Source organism: Narcine bancroftii, chromosome 5, assembly GCF_036971445.1.
Source record: "Narcine bancroftii isolate sNarBan1 chromosome 5, sNarBan1.hap1, whole genome shotgun sequence".
Classification (NCBI taxonomy): Eukaryota; Metazoa; Chordata; class Chondrichthyes; order Torpediniformes; family Narcinidae; genus Narcine; species Narcine bancroftii.
The window spans coordinates 233866257-233881634 of record NC_091473.1 but is presented as its reverse complement, the minus strand read 5'-3'; the positions used below and the strand labels follow the sequence as shown (position 1 = coordinate 233881634).

Here is a 15378-nt window from a genome sequence, read left to right as displayed (position 1 = left end):
TGTCTGCCTGTCCCGCATCGGACTTGTCAGCCACAAACGAGCCTGCAGCTGACGTGGACGTTTTACCCCCTCCATAGATCTTCGTCCGCGAAGCCAAGCCAAAGAAAGAACATGTTACCACTTGATCAGTGTACTTTAGATTTAAAAAATAGCTTTGCAACATTGGAATACAATCAAGGAATTTAAATTTCAAACAAAGATCAAATTTCATTAAAAAAATATTGAACCAAAAGATTTAATTCCACGTTAACACTTCATATTAGTTAACTCCTTGCTGCAATACCAAATTTAGCAGAAACCATTAATTTCAAGCCAACTCATGATTTCTTGGTTCCTTCTGTGGTGAAATTGGGAAGGGAAAAGCAACACAAAAGCGTTTAGGAATATTCTGTTTCATTCTTTTTCTGCAATATTTTCCAGCTTCGAGGCCCAGGTGGTTCATCTAATTCTGTGCACATCACTTCATCTGTAGCATGCTTTTATTTTTAAATTTAGAGATACAGCATGGTAACAGGCCCTGGTGACCCATGAGCCCGTGCTGCCCAGTTACTCCCATGTGATCAATTAACTTACCCATACGGTTTCCTCGTACGTTCCAAAAAAAAGTATCAAAAATAAATGATCTCAAATTTTCTCCAAACTTGAGCCACACTTAATACAACTGCAGTGCCCAAATTGAATTTTTTTTCTTAAAACTGCAGAATCACCCAGACCTAAAACTAAGAGATACAAAACATTTATGTAAAATTACAAAAAGGCAAGAAGTGTGTGAATGTATTTATTACAGCGCTAGCTTCATCAAATAACAAAGGCAACAGCACATTAATTACCCGCAGGACAAATATCTGACAAGCTGACTGTACAAGTCAAGCTGTTATCACACTTTATGCATTAACTTCATTTATTAGTTTATTAAAATTGAAGGATAAAGGATTCACTTAAAACCAGTTATAATTCAAGAAAAAACACACAAGCTATTAGTCCTTCATTCCCCTTACACAGTAGTAAACATTGGTAATTATTAGCTTTTTATGCCCGAGTACCTGTATTTAAGCAAATTACTATCTAGTACAATATTTATCACAAATTTGTAGGTTTTATAAATTCCAACAATTTGGCTTAAATTTATATGTACAAAACTGCAATTGAAAACAGACTGTAAACTTATTAAAAGGCAAGTGACAACAAAAACAAAAGCTGATCACTTGTTACATTACTTGTCAAAAGTAAAAATACTTCAATGTGCAACAATTGGGATGTGCTAAGAAAAGCAGCAGTGTAAATACTTAAGGACATAAGCAGGCAAAAAGGAAAACAAATGTAGCAACTTGTCTCAATCCTCATCCTGAGTAGTTTTTAATGCTTTAAATGGAGTTTCTTTAAAAAAATGTGCATTAAAAAAATTCAACATTTTAATTAGATATCAAGCATAACCACTTATTGTTTGTTTCCATGAAAAACTCTTTGCTGGACTAGGGATAGTGCCATATGAGGCAATAATGCCCATTTTAAATGTCTGACGATAAAGTTGCCAATTCTCTAATTTTTCAGTGTGGTGAATCTTTGTCATTGCTGGAAAAGTTGCATTGCAGGCTTTGCGTCAAAGAATGCAGAGTGAAAGAATTTTTTATTGGTTGTGACAGGTAAATAAATGTCAGAACATTGGCTACCTGTGGTACTCCATTCTGGTGGAGTCAGTGTGGGGAAGTGAAAACGAGTGGCAGAAATACTGAGTACATAACTTATTGCTAGCTACCAAAAAAAGGTCACCTGCAACTTCAAGGCTCATTGAAGGATAAAATGAAATCATATATACCTGAATTCTTTTATACATTTTCTCCATTAGATATGTCAATCTTGTAAACAACCATAATGTACTTCAGCCTCTGAGTGCATACTAAAACCCACAACTGATATCTGGTCTTTCCCAATTATAATAACTAGATTGTTGGAGAAGCCTTGAACAACTTGTTGGAGTTAATCAGGAAAACTTAAAACATTTTAATTTGTATGCCAGTCTGCAACAATGACCATATTAAGTTCCATCATTTGCCACTAACAGAAATTCAATGCACAGATTTGCTTTGTATTGTTTTATAATTAATGATACACAAGATATGGCTTCACTATAAATAACCTGCACTGATTTAATTTTTATCCACTATAACAAACATCTCCAGTCTACCCCAAATTATTTTTGAGGTGCAAACGAAGACTAGTAAAAGATGTTCACTTGTGTTATAACTGGGCCACTGCACGTATCCCCTGAGCATGCTTAGTTGATACAATGAAATGCAAATATGGTTCAATTATGGCATTCTGGGATAAGGAATTCCATTCTATATTGGGACTTTATAAGCATGCACATTAAAAATAAAAAAGTCCCATTTATATATAACACAACCCCATTCATAGACAGTGGGTAAAGTATTAAGTTTGACAAGGTCAAATTTAGTAACTCAGCTTAATTATATAAAAACATAAAAAAAGTGCAAAATAATATTGTACACTCTCTCATGATAAAAACATTAATTTGACCCCTTTTGTTGGACTCCTTTCTAAAACTTTTTTTTAAAAGGGAAGGAGGTTGGTTAACTATGGCAGGTCCTGGGTATGAGCAAGAAATCAACATCCTTGTCCTCAGCTGCGTTTGGTCTTTGAGTGTTGAATGAGCCACTGTAGTGTTATATCTGAAATTAATTTGGAAAATTAGATGTGCAAGCAGAATAAAATTCCACACAATGAACATTTAAATAAAACAGTGCTACTCTGATTTATGACACAACTGATTAAGTGTGTTAGTTACACGATTTCAGGCACAAAACATGTCCTGAATTTAAAGTCCTTTTGCAGATTATATTTTACTAACTTTTTGCCGCATCTTGACCATTACCAGATTCTCAATTCTCACAACATTAATTGGAATTAAATTTATTAATCAGTGCACATAACACTTTGGTGATATTTCCTAGGCCATTATAATAATTTTTTTTTGTTCCACCCCTCCCCATTTCTCCTTTCCTCTGGCTCGGTCTCTTTTTCCTTTTCTTCGGATTCAGTCCTCCACGTCTTCACTCACAGAGCCTCTCCCGATCAATTCTCATCTTTCCACTCCTGTCCTCCTACCCATGACCAATTAACACTTTTTGTCTGTTGGTCTGTGCTCTTCCCCTGCCCATTTTTTCCCCTCTCTCCAGCCCTTTAATTCAGGAATCTGCCTGCTTTTTACTCCTACCTTGAAGAGCTTAGGCCCTAAACATCATTTATGTATCTTTACCTCCTATGGGCGCTCTGAGACATGCTGAGTTCCTCCATCATTTCTATGCTTTTACAATCACAGTATCTGCAGACTTTTGTATTTCACAAAATACTTTTCATTTTTTAAATAATAAACAAGTGGCAAATAGACTTCATGAAACTAATTTAACCCAAATACACTAATTATATGCAGTTAAAATGACTGACAAATCTGAAAAGAGCCATCAGTTAATGAATACATCACTACATCCTTTTAGCTTCAACAACATTTAAATTTAATGCTAATATTGCAATCCAACAAGATGAAAGAAGCTTTATATTTTTGCACTAACATGCTGGTCAATGCCGATCACCAAAGCATCCCCACCGGCAGCCCGACCTCCCTGGTCAGTTCAGCTCCAAAAAAATTCAGATAAATGAGGATTTCTGAATTGTTTCGGCTATCCTCATTTATCCAAAAACTTTCTAAAATCTTTTCAAATTAATGAAGATTTTGGATCATCAGAATTGTCCTGTATTTGTGTCCCTGGAAATGTTTAATTTTGAAGCAGGTTTTATTAAATGGATTAAGAGAGCGCGAGAACACAAACACGCACATGAGAGAAATAGAGCGAGAGAAATAGATATAAATAAAAGCTGAATTTTATCTTTAACTTCATTGATAGCCAGACATGCAATTTTGATTAAATGGAAAGTTAACATTCCACCTATACATTCACAATGGCTAAGAAATATTATGACGTGTTTAACTCTAGAAAACAAATTAGATAGGCTATCAAGGATTCAAATGTTAAGTTCCAAAAGATACGAGGCCCTTTTATGGACTATTACCATAATCTTAAGATGTAATGTTGTTCTGGAATTTTGGCATGGTGTTGTCCCTCTCCAAACTGGTATCACTTGATTCATACATGACAACTTTCAACTTTGCTTAAAGGGGTTTGAAACTTTTCTTTTTGGGTTTTTCTTTGTTGTTAAATCTTATTTTACTGTTATGATTATTCTCTAGGTTTTCTTATTCTGAGATTATATAACGTTTAATTTTTTTTGTTTTTATGAATCTTGTAGCAAATTGTATAATTGTACTGTTCAATCATTTATAACTATTTCGAAAAGAAGGATTATGGTCAGATTTGAAGGTCTGGGTGGCTCTTCATTAGCAAGGTTGTATACAAAACCTATAAAAAGGTTGCGGACATTGAAAACCACCCCTTTTCTTTTTGGCATCCAACTTTTAAAGACCTCTGTACAAATACAAATCTGATGAAAGAAGGGAAAGGAGATTCTGTTCAGCATACCCAGTTTTTGACACATAGGGTACCAAAATAATCTTGAGAAAAGAAAATTGGTTTGGTGTTTCATCCAAGCAACTTTTGTGTCCCCCTCACTGCTGACCAGAAAATTCCCAAAAATTAACTTGATTTGTCTGCAAGTCAAACAAAGCTGAAAAGAGATCAAGAAAATGATTCATTTAAAAGTAAATAGTTCATTACCTTCAGCAAAGGTCAAAACTGTAATTGTCCAGAAAATCTTTCACTATACCATTAAAATGGCACATGCTCAATTTACAAGATTCTTAGATGTATCTGACCTACCATGGAAAGTTGCCAGAAAAAAAGCAAAACTTAAAAATTCCTTTACCATCACCAAATTTGCATATTTGTAGAACCTTGTGTTTGCTTTATGGCTGAAGTAGCAGCAATAGTAGAAACCTGTGGTTAAAGATTTATACTGAGAATGGACTGAACAAATAGAATGATCATTCTCATCAGCAGGAAGTTTATTCCAGTCAGAATATAGTAAGATTAACTCCAATTCCAAGAATGAAAAAGAACTTTGGTAAAATAGGATTTCTGTACTGTCAAGGATTTGGATTAAATGTCTGTCTATTCCATCAATTTAGGTGAACTTAATGGTATTATTTGGAAAAGCACAACTGTTTCTTCATCTCTCAATCCTGCTTTGTTCAAAATGAAGCAACATTTCCATGGTAACAGTGCCTGCACTTCATAGTTAGTGGATCTTTGCAGTCATTGGAAATTAGAAAAATATTGCAGGGCTTAAGTCCTCTGCAACATCACAACGTTGTTTGTGCTTGAACGAATCCTCCAAATAAAGTAGTTTCCCTAATTTGACATCCAAATTTTCGGCAGTATTTATTATTTTCCCCCCCAACACTATATTCACTATGTAGTTATAGCTACATTTCAAAAACACTAACCAGAGTTTATATAGTTCCTAAATCAATTGTAAACAAATTGTGTTGCAAATCAACATATTGCCAGTTTTTTTTTTGGGAGAAAATATTTTTCTGTAAGACATAATGGCTAATGGAAGAGATATCTCATTTCCTTCTCTTTTAATGTTGCCAGGTTCTCATGTTGCATGACCTGTTATCTACTCCAATGGCATACTCAACCTCCAACATTTGCTACATACAAGGCTTTATCTCCCTTATTTCAAAAAAGATCAATCCTAATCACCTCAGACTCTTGCACCCTATATGGTTATGAAACAAGTTGCTACCTGCAATTCTGGAGGCCCCAGCACCCAATTCAAGACCCTTCTTGTCCTTGCCCATTGCAGCAATTAGTCAAATTAAATGCAGACATCTCTTATTCCATGTTATTACTTCATGGCTAGCCTTTCAAATCGATTGACAGTGATAGTCTCTTGTGCATCCCATCTGCAGTCCACCACGATTACACAATTCAAACTTGGGCCATTTCTTCCATCTTTACATCTCACTTGGCTATTATTCTCACTCTCAGACCTGAATGTACTTGCATCCTGTAGTTTTCCAGGTCAGCTGTTCACTATTAGCCCCATAATTTGCCAGATCAGCTCAGATGAGGTTTGAATCCTGACTGGCTTTCAACCAATTCATGCCACAATTGGACTAAAGGCACAAAATTACAGATGTTGTGAACCAATTTCATCCTTAAATATACATAACTGATTACAAGCTGTTTATGATAAACATGCAGATTTACATTAATATGCTGGAAAACTCAGGTCTGGCAGCATCTGTAGACTCAGAACAGATTTAATGTTGAAGGTAAATGACTCTTCATAAGTGAGTTAACTTGGTTTCTTCAGATATTGCCTGAATCACCAAGTATCTCCAACCACACTATAAATCTCCATTAAAAACATTTGAATTGTGTTCACAGGATAATATTGTACAAAGGCAGATTTACTTATGCATAGGGGAATTGCTAATTACTTGTGTCACATGACTTATAGCTGCAGATTTTTAAAAGAACATCCACCTTTCAGATTCAATAACTGCACTGAAGCATTTTGAGAAATAAAAATTAACAAAAAGCCTACACAATCAAAGATCTCAGATTTTTTTTTAAACTTTACAGACCACTTTTATGGATCTCAATTGTTATCCTGCAAAATAAATTGCACCTTGTACAATGGTATACATGATACCTTTCTTCCACAAACATTTCATCTCAACAGGATCATGCCTTACTCTTTAGCAAGTTTGCTCTGAAGGCATAGCTCCAAAACCAGTGGCAAATGAAAACAAAGGGGTAAAAAAATATTCTTACAAAATGCAGCCACAACCTGATTGAATGGCAAATTTAGACTCCAGCTGACCTGTACAACTGAATATAGAATAGGGAGGCAGATCAAAGGACTCGACCTGAATCTTTTTTTTCCCCACACGACCTGGCTATCCCTAGTTCTCTAATGCACAAGAGATGATAATCCACAAATTCTGATTTGCTCACAAGCTATTACCTATATTATCCTTTTCCTTGCAGGAGATGGAATAGCAACAGATTTCTCGGTCTTGAATAGCAGACAAGTTCCTAGCAAAATGGGAAAAAAAGGGATATTTTAATTGTGAAATGTTTGCAGCACTGAATTCCTCAAAATGTCTACAATTCCAATATGAACAATCATGTACCAATAGAATGCTAATATATACTAATAATCGACATTTGGAATGAATGAATTAAATGAATAAAAATTTAATTTTCCTTTTCCAATTTTTAAATTAATTTTAAGCATACAAAATGGTAATTTTCAAACATTATTTCCTTTTTAACACAGAAAAAAAATGTTTCAAACTAGATCAGCAAAATTGATGGAAAGGTCTTAAAGATTACCTGAGATACGTAGTTTTTTGAAGTTCATTAAGATTTTTTTTCCTACTTGAGCAGTTAAGGCTTTCAATAATTAATTAGCCATGAGGAGTAACAAGCACACCAATTTGCTCCATCAACTGAATAATTCAATATTTAATTAAATATGCACGCCACAATGACAAGAAATCCTGTTAATGATTTTTGAAATGGGAGTGATGTAGAGGTATTAATTTTAGTGCAATTTTTAAATGCAGAAAACATCGCAACTAGTAACACTAATTAGTGCAATTTGGTTTTATGTTCTGGCAAGGATTAAAAAAAAATAGCAGAATTCAAATTTTTTTTTCTTGGTCAGGGGAAAGTAGATTCCAAGCAAAAGGAGAAATTATGTCAATCTTCTGGGGATGTTTGATTTTTAAAAAAAATTTAGACAAACAGGCCCTTCCTGCCCACGAGCCCGTGCCACCCAAATACAACTGATTAACTCCCATACATTTTGCAGGGTGGGAGGAAAACGAAGCAGCCAGTGGAAACCCAAACTGGGAGAATGTACAAACTCCTTACAGACAGTACTGGATTTGAACCTTTGTCACCGGTGCTGTAACCGCTACACTAACTGTGCCAACCCATCTTCTTTTGGAAATTAAATATAAAAAGTGATCAACTATTACAGATAGAAAGAACTACATGCTTTCAAACAGGCAATGAGATGGTTGAAAAATGCACTCTGAAGTAGGTAACTGATTTGCATCATATCACAGTTAATTTGGACAATATCACATTTCTGAGATACAACCAGGAGTCACTCAGTCTACACAAAGTCAGCTTCTGTTACAAGTCATCCAACACACTAGAGCTATCAGAACAAGATCCAGATCTTAAAGTTAGTACAGGTTGTACCCCTTTAATCCTGCAATGTTGGGACTTGGCCATTGCCGGATCACGGAAAATGCCAGAAAACAAAAATGGACCCCTATGGAAACCCCCTATGTAAACATATCAAAGGTGGAACAAAGCTTAAAACAGGAAATAGTGCATAATTTATAAAGACCATGGGGGGAAAAAGCTACCAACTTCCCATGCTGTATAAATTGTGTGCTACACCACTACCAACTTTTCCACCCTGTTTAAAATTTGTCCTTTATTGCTAGCACTTTCCCATTGTCCCTTTATAAAGATTTTATATTGGTTGGCACAACAACAGGGGCTGAAGGGCTCATACTGTGCTGTACATAAAGCTTAATTATGTTAAAATTAGGCATGATTGATTTTATACAAATAAAAGATCATAATACATTGATCAGGATTTATGGCAGATCCACCATCACTCGATGCATCACGACATCACCAGAACAGTTCTAACCCTGGGGATGGCTCCTTGCAAGTGTGAAAGCATTCACTGTCCCAGTTAGGGGAGGTCAAGTGTGAAAAGCTGAACCCCCATTCCTAACGCGGGACACTGAACGGCCAATTTAGTGGGATGCAAGTGTGAGCAGTATCTCCAAAAAAACAGAAAGAGGGCACAAGCACAGACAAGTCAAATTTGACCAAATCACCCTCTTGTGATACATTCAATCTTTTCAAATGCCTAGGATACTTTTGAACTAAATGTAACAGATATTGAGTCCTTCAGTTAAAAAACATTAAAAAAAACATTTATTGAATTAAATCAGAAACCTTCAATTACTGGCTTTTCTGCCAGATCTTACTTCGAAGATCTTTTGGAATCTCAAATCTCTTCATCTAATTTCAGAGAGTGGTGAATCTCTGGAATTCTCTACTCTAGAGGGCATGGAAATTAGTTCAATTAAAATATTTAAAGAGTCAGATAAATTTTTGAATGATTGGGGAATTCAGGGCTAGCACAGAGGATCCGAAACCATAATCAGCCATAATCACATTAAATGGCAGGACAGGCTCAAAATGTCAGGTAGCCTATTCATGCACTTATTTTCTTGTGTTCACTTTTTCAGGGAAAATAACAAGCCCTGTTTCACTGGTCTCTAAAGTATTGCATCCCTAGTAACATTTCATTAAATCTCTCCAATAGTTGGGACCTAACTATATATTTTTTGAGCAATCACATAAACCAGGTCATTAATGTCAAAAATGCTTATGTATAGTTGAATCTTCCTACTCCTTCAAAACCCAAGTTGAAAAATTGAATCTGATGAAGCAGCCTGAACCAAAAACCCAAGATGGGGCTGCAGACTCTGGGGAAGGAGAGGGCTGGAGCAGGCACCAGAGGACAGGAAGACCATCCCACATCTGACAGGGAGAAGCAGAGGAGATGACACACAGGGGCAGTGACCACAGTGGCAGACCAGTGAGGGTTCTCTGTGGCTGAGGACCAGCGCTGGTGATGGGCAACGGGTGACTCGAGGCGAGGAACCCATGAAAGCTGTGGGCTGCTGGAAGGACACTGCTGTCAGGAGACTTGGGCTGGGCTATGGACTGCCTCAAGCTGGCTGGACGGGCAATAGGTATTGGAACCAGGATGCAAGGAGGTGCCGAGGGGTGAAGGGTTCCTGACCATGTCAGAGGTTCAGATGTGGAGCTCGGGTTGCCAATGGTTTGGACTGGACTGTGGAAGTGCTGGAGGTGAACCTACGGACACTCAGTGATTCTGGAGGGGGGGGGGGGGAACTCTCTTGTTTTTCTCTCTCTGACTGAATGGAAGTCAGACTATAAGAACTCCAAGAGGCACTTGGGCAATTCCTGCCAGTAGCAAATCTGTCTGCTCTGCAGCAGGCAAAAAGGAATTTAATGTAATACAATTGTTTTATTACTATGACAATAAATTGAATCTTGTGTGGAGGAAATGTCTGGAATGTGTGTATTGCAGGTGGTCCCCCACCCCCCCCCCAAACCTGGAACTTATTCAGAAGTCAAATCACCTGTCAATCAAGGTTGGACTCTGGCCAATAATTATATCACCTGTTAGTTAAGGTTGGCTCCGGCCACTAATTAGTGCACATCTTGCTATTAGCTAAATCAAAGCCCTCAGTGTCACTATTGGCTAGACACACAAATTAGCACTATATTTAGCACCAACGCAGAGCACATCTCTCTCCCTCATGAAGATAGCCCCAATGCCGCTCAATGCCAGGTTGCTACTGTGGATGTCACTTGAAAGGGTCGCAGGTAAGGTGTGCACTGCACTCAAGCTGAACCGTAGTACTGCTATAGTTCAAATTGCTATAGATCGATACTTGCAGTGGAGGTGCACCTCCAAATGATCAGGGGGTCCAAGAGTGTTTATACCCCTGCAGTACCATTTGTATCAGAGCTGCCTCACAGGTAGGTATTACCCCTACTTATGGTATCATAATATCAGCACCGCCTGTGTGAATTAATAATTGTGTATTGTTTAACATTTTCCCCAAACTCTTTAATAAATTGTGTGTATGTTTTATTCCCATAGCATTTTCCCATGCTCCTTTATAAATTGTGCATGTGCGTTTTATTCCCGTTAACATTTTCCTACACTCTTCTATAAATTGTTGTGTTAATAAAAGCTATATGTGATTGCAAACTCGTGTCCAGACTCATCACTCTGTGAACCCACCAAATCAGATACTTTTCTCAAAACACTGCCCAACTAATTTCACCGCTTATCATTCAAAACCACCTCCAGCAATACTGATGTTTTAAACGAGGGGTGAGCAAACTTTTTTTTGAAAAATGTCACATTCCCTATGCACTCTGCGATTAGTATGGGATTGCTCAAGGTGGTATGTGAATGGAAAAAAAAGTCTGAACACCAATATTTTAATCGTACCTAATGGACTCATCATGTGAACTATTTCATAACTCCAAGGGAAATGGGCCAATGACAATTTTTCTCAAGCAAAATATTTCAGTAACAATTGGATCTAGAGCAGCAGTTCTCAACATTCCCATCCCACTCAAAAAAGTGCAAAAGTAATAATCCTTAAACAAGTCCCTGATTGAGTTTGTTGTTGAGGAGTCTGATGGTGGAGAGGTAGCAGCTGTTCCTGAACCTGGAGGTCTAAGTCTTATGACAACTATACCTTTTTCCAGACAGTAGCAGCAAGAACACAGCATGTGCTGAATGGTGTGGATCGTTGATGATGGCTGCTGCTCTATGAAAGCAGTGCTCCCTGTAGATGTTCTCTATGGTAGGGAGGGCTTTACCAGTGTGCCCTCGGCTGCTCCTGTGCAGGGCTTTATGGTCAGCTGCATTGGTGTCCCTATACCAGAATGTGAAGCAGCTGGTCAGCAGATGTTCCATCGCACATCAGTAGAAGTGTGCCAAGGTTTCCAGTGTAATGCCAAATCTCTGCAACCTCATGAGGTAGTAGAGGTGCTGATGTGCTTTCTTCATTATGCCATTTGTGTGTTGAATCCAGGAAAGATCCTCAGAGATGGTGACTCCCAAGAACTTAAATTTGCTCACCCTCTCCACCTTGGATTCCCCCAGTGATCACTGCATCGTATACCTCTGGTTTTCCCTTCCTGAAATCAACAATCAACTCCTTGGTATTGATGACATTAATGGCAAGTTTGTTGTTGCTGCACCATTCAACCAAGTTTCCAATCTCCCTTCTATATGCTGACTCGTAAACCATTGATACAACCTGCTACCGTGGGGTAATGTCAACAAACTTGTTGCTGTCATACCGAGCCACAGTCGTTGGTGTAAAGTGAGTAAAGCAGGGGACCAAGCACAAAGCCCTGTGGTGCTCCAATACTGATGTAGATTGTGGAGGTGTTCTTACCGATTCTCACCAATCGTGGTCTGGAGGTGAAGAAATCTAGGATTCAATTACATAGTGGGGTGTTGAGTACCAAGTCTTAGAGTTGCTGATCAATTTTGAGGGGAGGAGGGGGGAATATGATGGTGTTAAATGCCAAACTGCATTCAATAAAGAGCATCCTGATGTATGCATCTTTGCTGTCCAGGTGTTCCAGGGCTTTTTAAGAGCCAGTAAGATGGCATCCATTGTAGATATGTTGCTACAAATGGAAAATTAGAATGGATCCAGGAGTTGATATGTTTCAACACCAGCCTTTCAAAAAAAAACACCATTGCTGGTGCTGTGGTTACCGCACAGGTTAAACAAGGAAACATCTAGTTTATAATCACTCCATACCAGCTACAATTACACAATTTTACTTCTCAAACTAATATCATGTCATGGATGTGCAAAAACTTCTATGATTTCTGCCATCTGCAATTTAAAACAAAAATCACCCTACATAAAAGTAAGCTACTCACATTTTTTCAATAAGGTCTTTCTCTTCCAATGCATCAGGCAGGTCTCGTTTGTTCCCAAGGACTAACACCTGATAAAAACAAGATACTCATTAGATTATACAAAGGAAAATATTTAACAACCCTAAAAACAAAATCTTATCTCACATGTTATGACTTCAAATTTGTCTTTCTTCATATGGGAGACTGGCTAAAATCAACAGCTGGTCACCAGCATCACTCAGCACTGACCAGTGACTTGATTTAGATTTTTTTTAAAATTTCACATTAAAAATGTCCACCATTTCTAACTAATAAATCACAAAAAAAATTGCGTACTTTAGCTGTCTCCTTAGTCTTCAATATTTTACGTTTATAGGTGCAGGTAGCCAAGAATTGTATGGTAGCCAAACTGCTCCAACTCCATCTATAAATTTGCAGATGACACCATCATAGCAGGCAGAATCTTTATTAATGACAATCAGAGTACAGGAAAAGAGAGAGGGGGAGTTGGGGCTTGGTGCCAGAACAACAATTTCTCCCCGACTGTCCAAGGAGCTGGTTATCTACTTCTGGAAGAGGAGCCAAGCACACTCCCGTCTATGTCAATAGTGAAGATAGCTTTAAATTCCAAGAAGTAAACATCTCCAATGACTTGAACGGTCTCACCCATGCCCAAGAAAGTGCACCAGTTTGCTCCTCTGCTTCCTCAGAAGCCTGAGGAAATTTGGCACATCACTGCATCCCTGAACAATGTCGACAGATGCACATTGTGTGGTACTGGAATGGCCCTACTTAAGGTTTCAAGAAACTGCAGAGGGCTGTGAATGTGGCTCAGACCACCACACACCACCTTCCCTCTATCAACTCCATCTATTCCTCTCACTACCTTGGAAAAGCAGACTACATATTAAAGCTGCATTCCACCCCAGCTGCTCTCTTCACCCATCCCCTCCCATCAAAAGGAAGATTCAGGAATGAAAGACGTACCACCAGTTTCAAGGAAAGTTTTTTTTCCGCCATTATTAGATTCCTGAATGTAACTCACAATAGTAAAACTCTGCTTTTGCTCTGAACCAACTAATCTCTCCATACCTGCATTTCTGTACTGTATCTTGCTATAATACACAAGATATCGAGCTGGACTGCATGTAAAACAAACTTTATCACTACATCTTGGTCCTTGAATTGCCTATTCTATTTCTTCTCCAATGATAGCCTCAAGCATTTTTATGACTACCAGTTAAGTTTAACTGGCCTATAGTTACCTGCCTTTGGCAACATACTTTTTAAAACAATGGCATGACATTTGCTGTCTTCTAATCTGCCAGGACCTGCCCAAAGTTCAGAGAATTTCAGGAAAATAGCACACACGTTTCTATTGTAGACTGCATTTTTTTTTCCCCAGTACTGAGATGCATTGCATCAGGATGCCAGGACTTATTTCCCTGTAGACCACTACTTTACTCAGCATTACCTCTTTAACAATAGCAAGTGTATTGAGGTCTTCATCTTCACATTGCATCATTAACAATTTTTTTGACGTTAGAACACGTCTGCCATTATGAAGATAGACACAAAATAGTCATTCAAGGCCTCGACCATCTCTGCATTACCCAATATTTACTCTCTCCTTATTTTCCTAGGGACCAATATTCAGTCTGTGAGCACTCTCCAACCAGGCAGAAATAGGTGCTTTTTAGCTGCAGCACCCAGGTAGCTCTCCTGGGACCCAGGTGTGATTAGTGGGGCAAAGTTGAGGGGGGGGATAGCCCCAGTAAATCACCAACCTGTCGATTTAAGGGGGAATCCCACCCTGTGGCGTCGCTGTAAGTGATGTGTCACGCAAACTAGTCTCCCCCTTAACCTCCCACCAGCTGTCAGTCGCTCACCCCCCCACCATCAATCGTGCTCCACCACGCAGCAGCAGCCCCTCTCCCTTTGATCATGACAACACACCTCCACCCCATGGCAGCATCCTTCCTCCCCGACCCTGCAGCAGCGACCTTCTTCCCTTCACCCACCTCCCCCCCCCCCCACCCGGCAACGACTTCTCTCTCCCCTCCCGATTGTGCCAGGCACTTCACCAGGGGTTTCCCTATGACGCTAGCATACACATGCTGACATCACCAAAACAACCAAGTCAGCCATTTTCGGTTTCAAGCCGCAGGAGGACATGATCTAGGTGGGTATTACTGGGTTGGTTCCCTGACTACCTCAAAGGTAGGGCAGGGATCCGGTTGAATTGGGACAACCTTGAGCAGGTCAGACCCTTTCAACCTGCTGCACAAATGGGGCGGTAACCAGGCAAATTACATGGCAGGTTGAAAGGGTCTCCAGTTTTTGTTAAACTACTCTTCCAAGTCTCTCCTTCTCTAGCCCGGTCTCCTCTACTTTAGCTCCCCACCCCTTTCTTTCCCCTCTCCATTCAGACCTACACCCTCCCCATCATTTCTTAAATATTTTTCTTTTCTACTCTCCCACCTAAATCCATCTCTGATCTCTTACCTGTTAGCCTGTGCTTGCTCCTTCCTCAACCCCCGCCCCCAACTCCCCCCCCCCTCATTTTACTCATACCTTGACACAGGGCTCAGTTCTGAAACATTTGCTAGCCTTTACTTCCTATAGATGGTGCATGGCCTGATTAATTTTTCTAGCACTTCACAATACCACTCTTTGCCGCTTCATACAATTATAAAAAAATTATTAGTGTTTTTATTTTTTTTTGTTCATTTACTATAATAATCTAACTTTTCTTTCTTTATTGCTTGCTTGGTGGTATTCTGTTGCTTTAAA

At 38.7% G+C, this 15378-nt stretch overlaps 1 protein-coding gene across 1 annotated transcript in view; it reads right to left on the bottom strand.

The window, feature by feature from the left end:
• Positions 1-765: 765 nt before the first annotated feature.
• Positions 766-15378, bottom strand: part of LOC138765046 (ADP-ribosylation factor-like protein 8A) — a 30164-nt gene continuing 15551 nt past the window's right edge. Inside the window, exons 5-7 of the mRNA XM_069941698.1 lie at positions 12607-12674; positions 7015-7085; positions 766-2690 (exon numbers count right to left, since the gene is read on the bottom strand). Coding sequence (XP_069797799.1) covers positions 2641-2690; positions 7015-7085; positions 12607-12674 — 189 coding nt within the window. The 3' untranslated portion in view covers positions 766-2640. The remainder of the gene's footprint in view (positions 2691-7014; positions 7086-12606; positions 12675-15378) is intronic.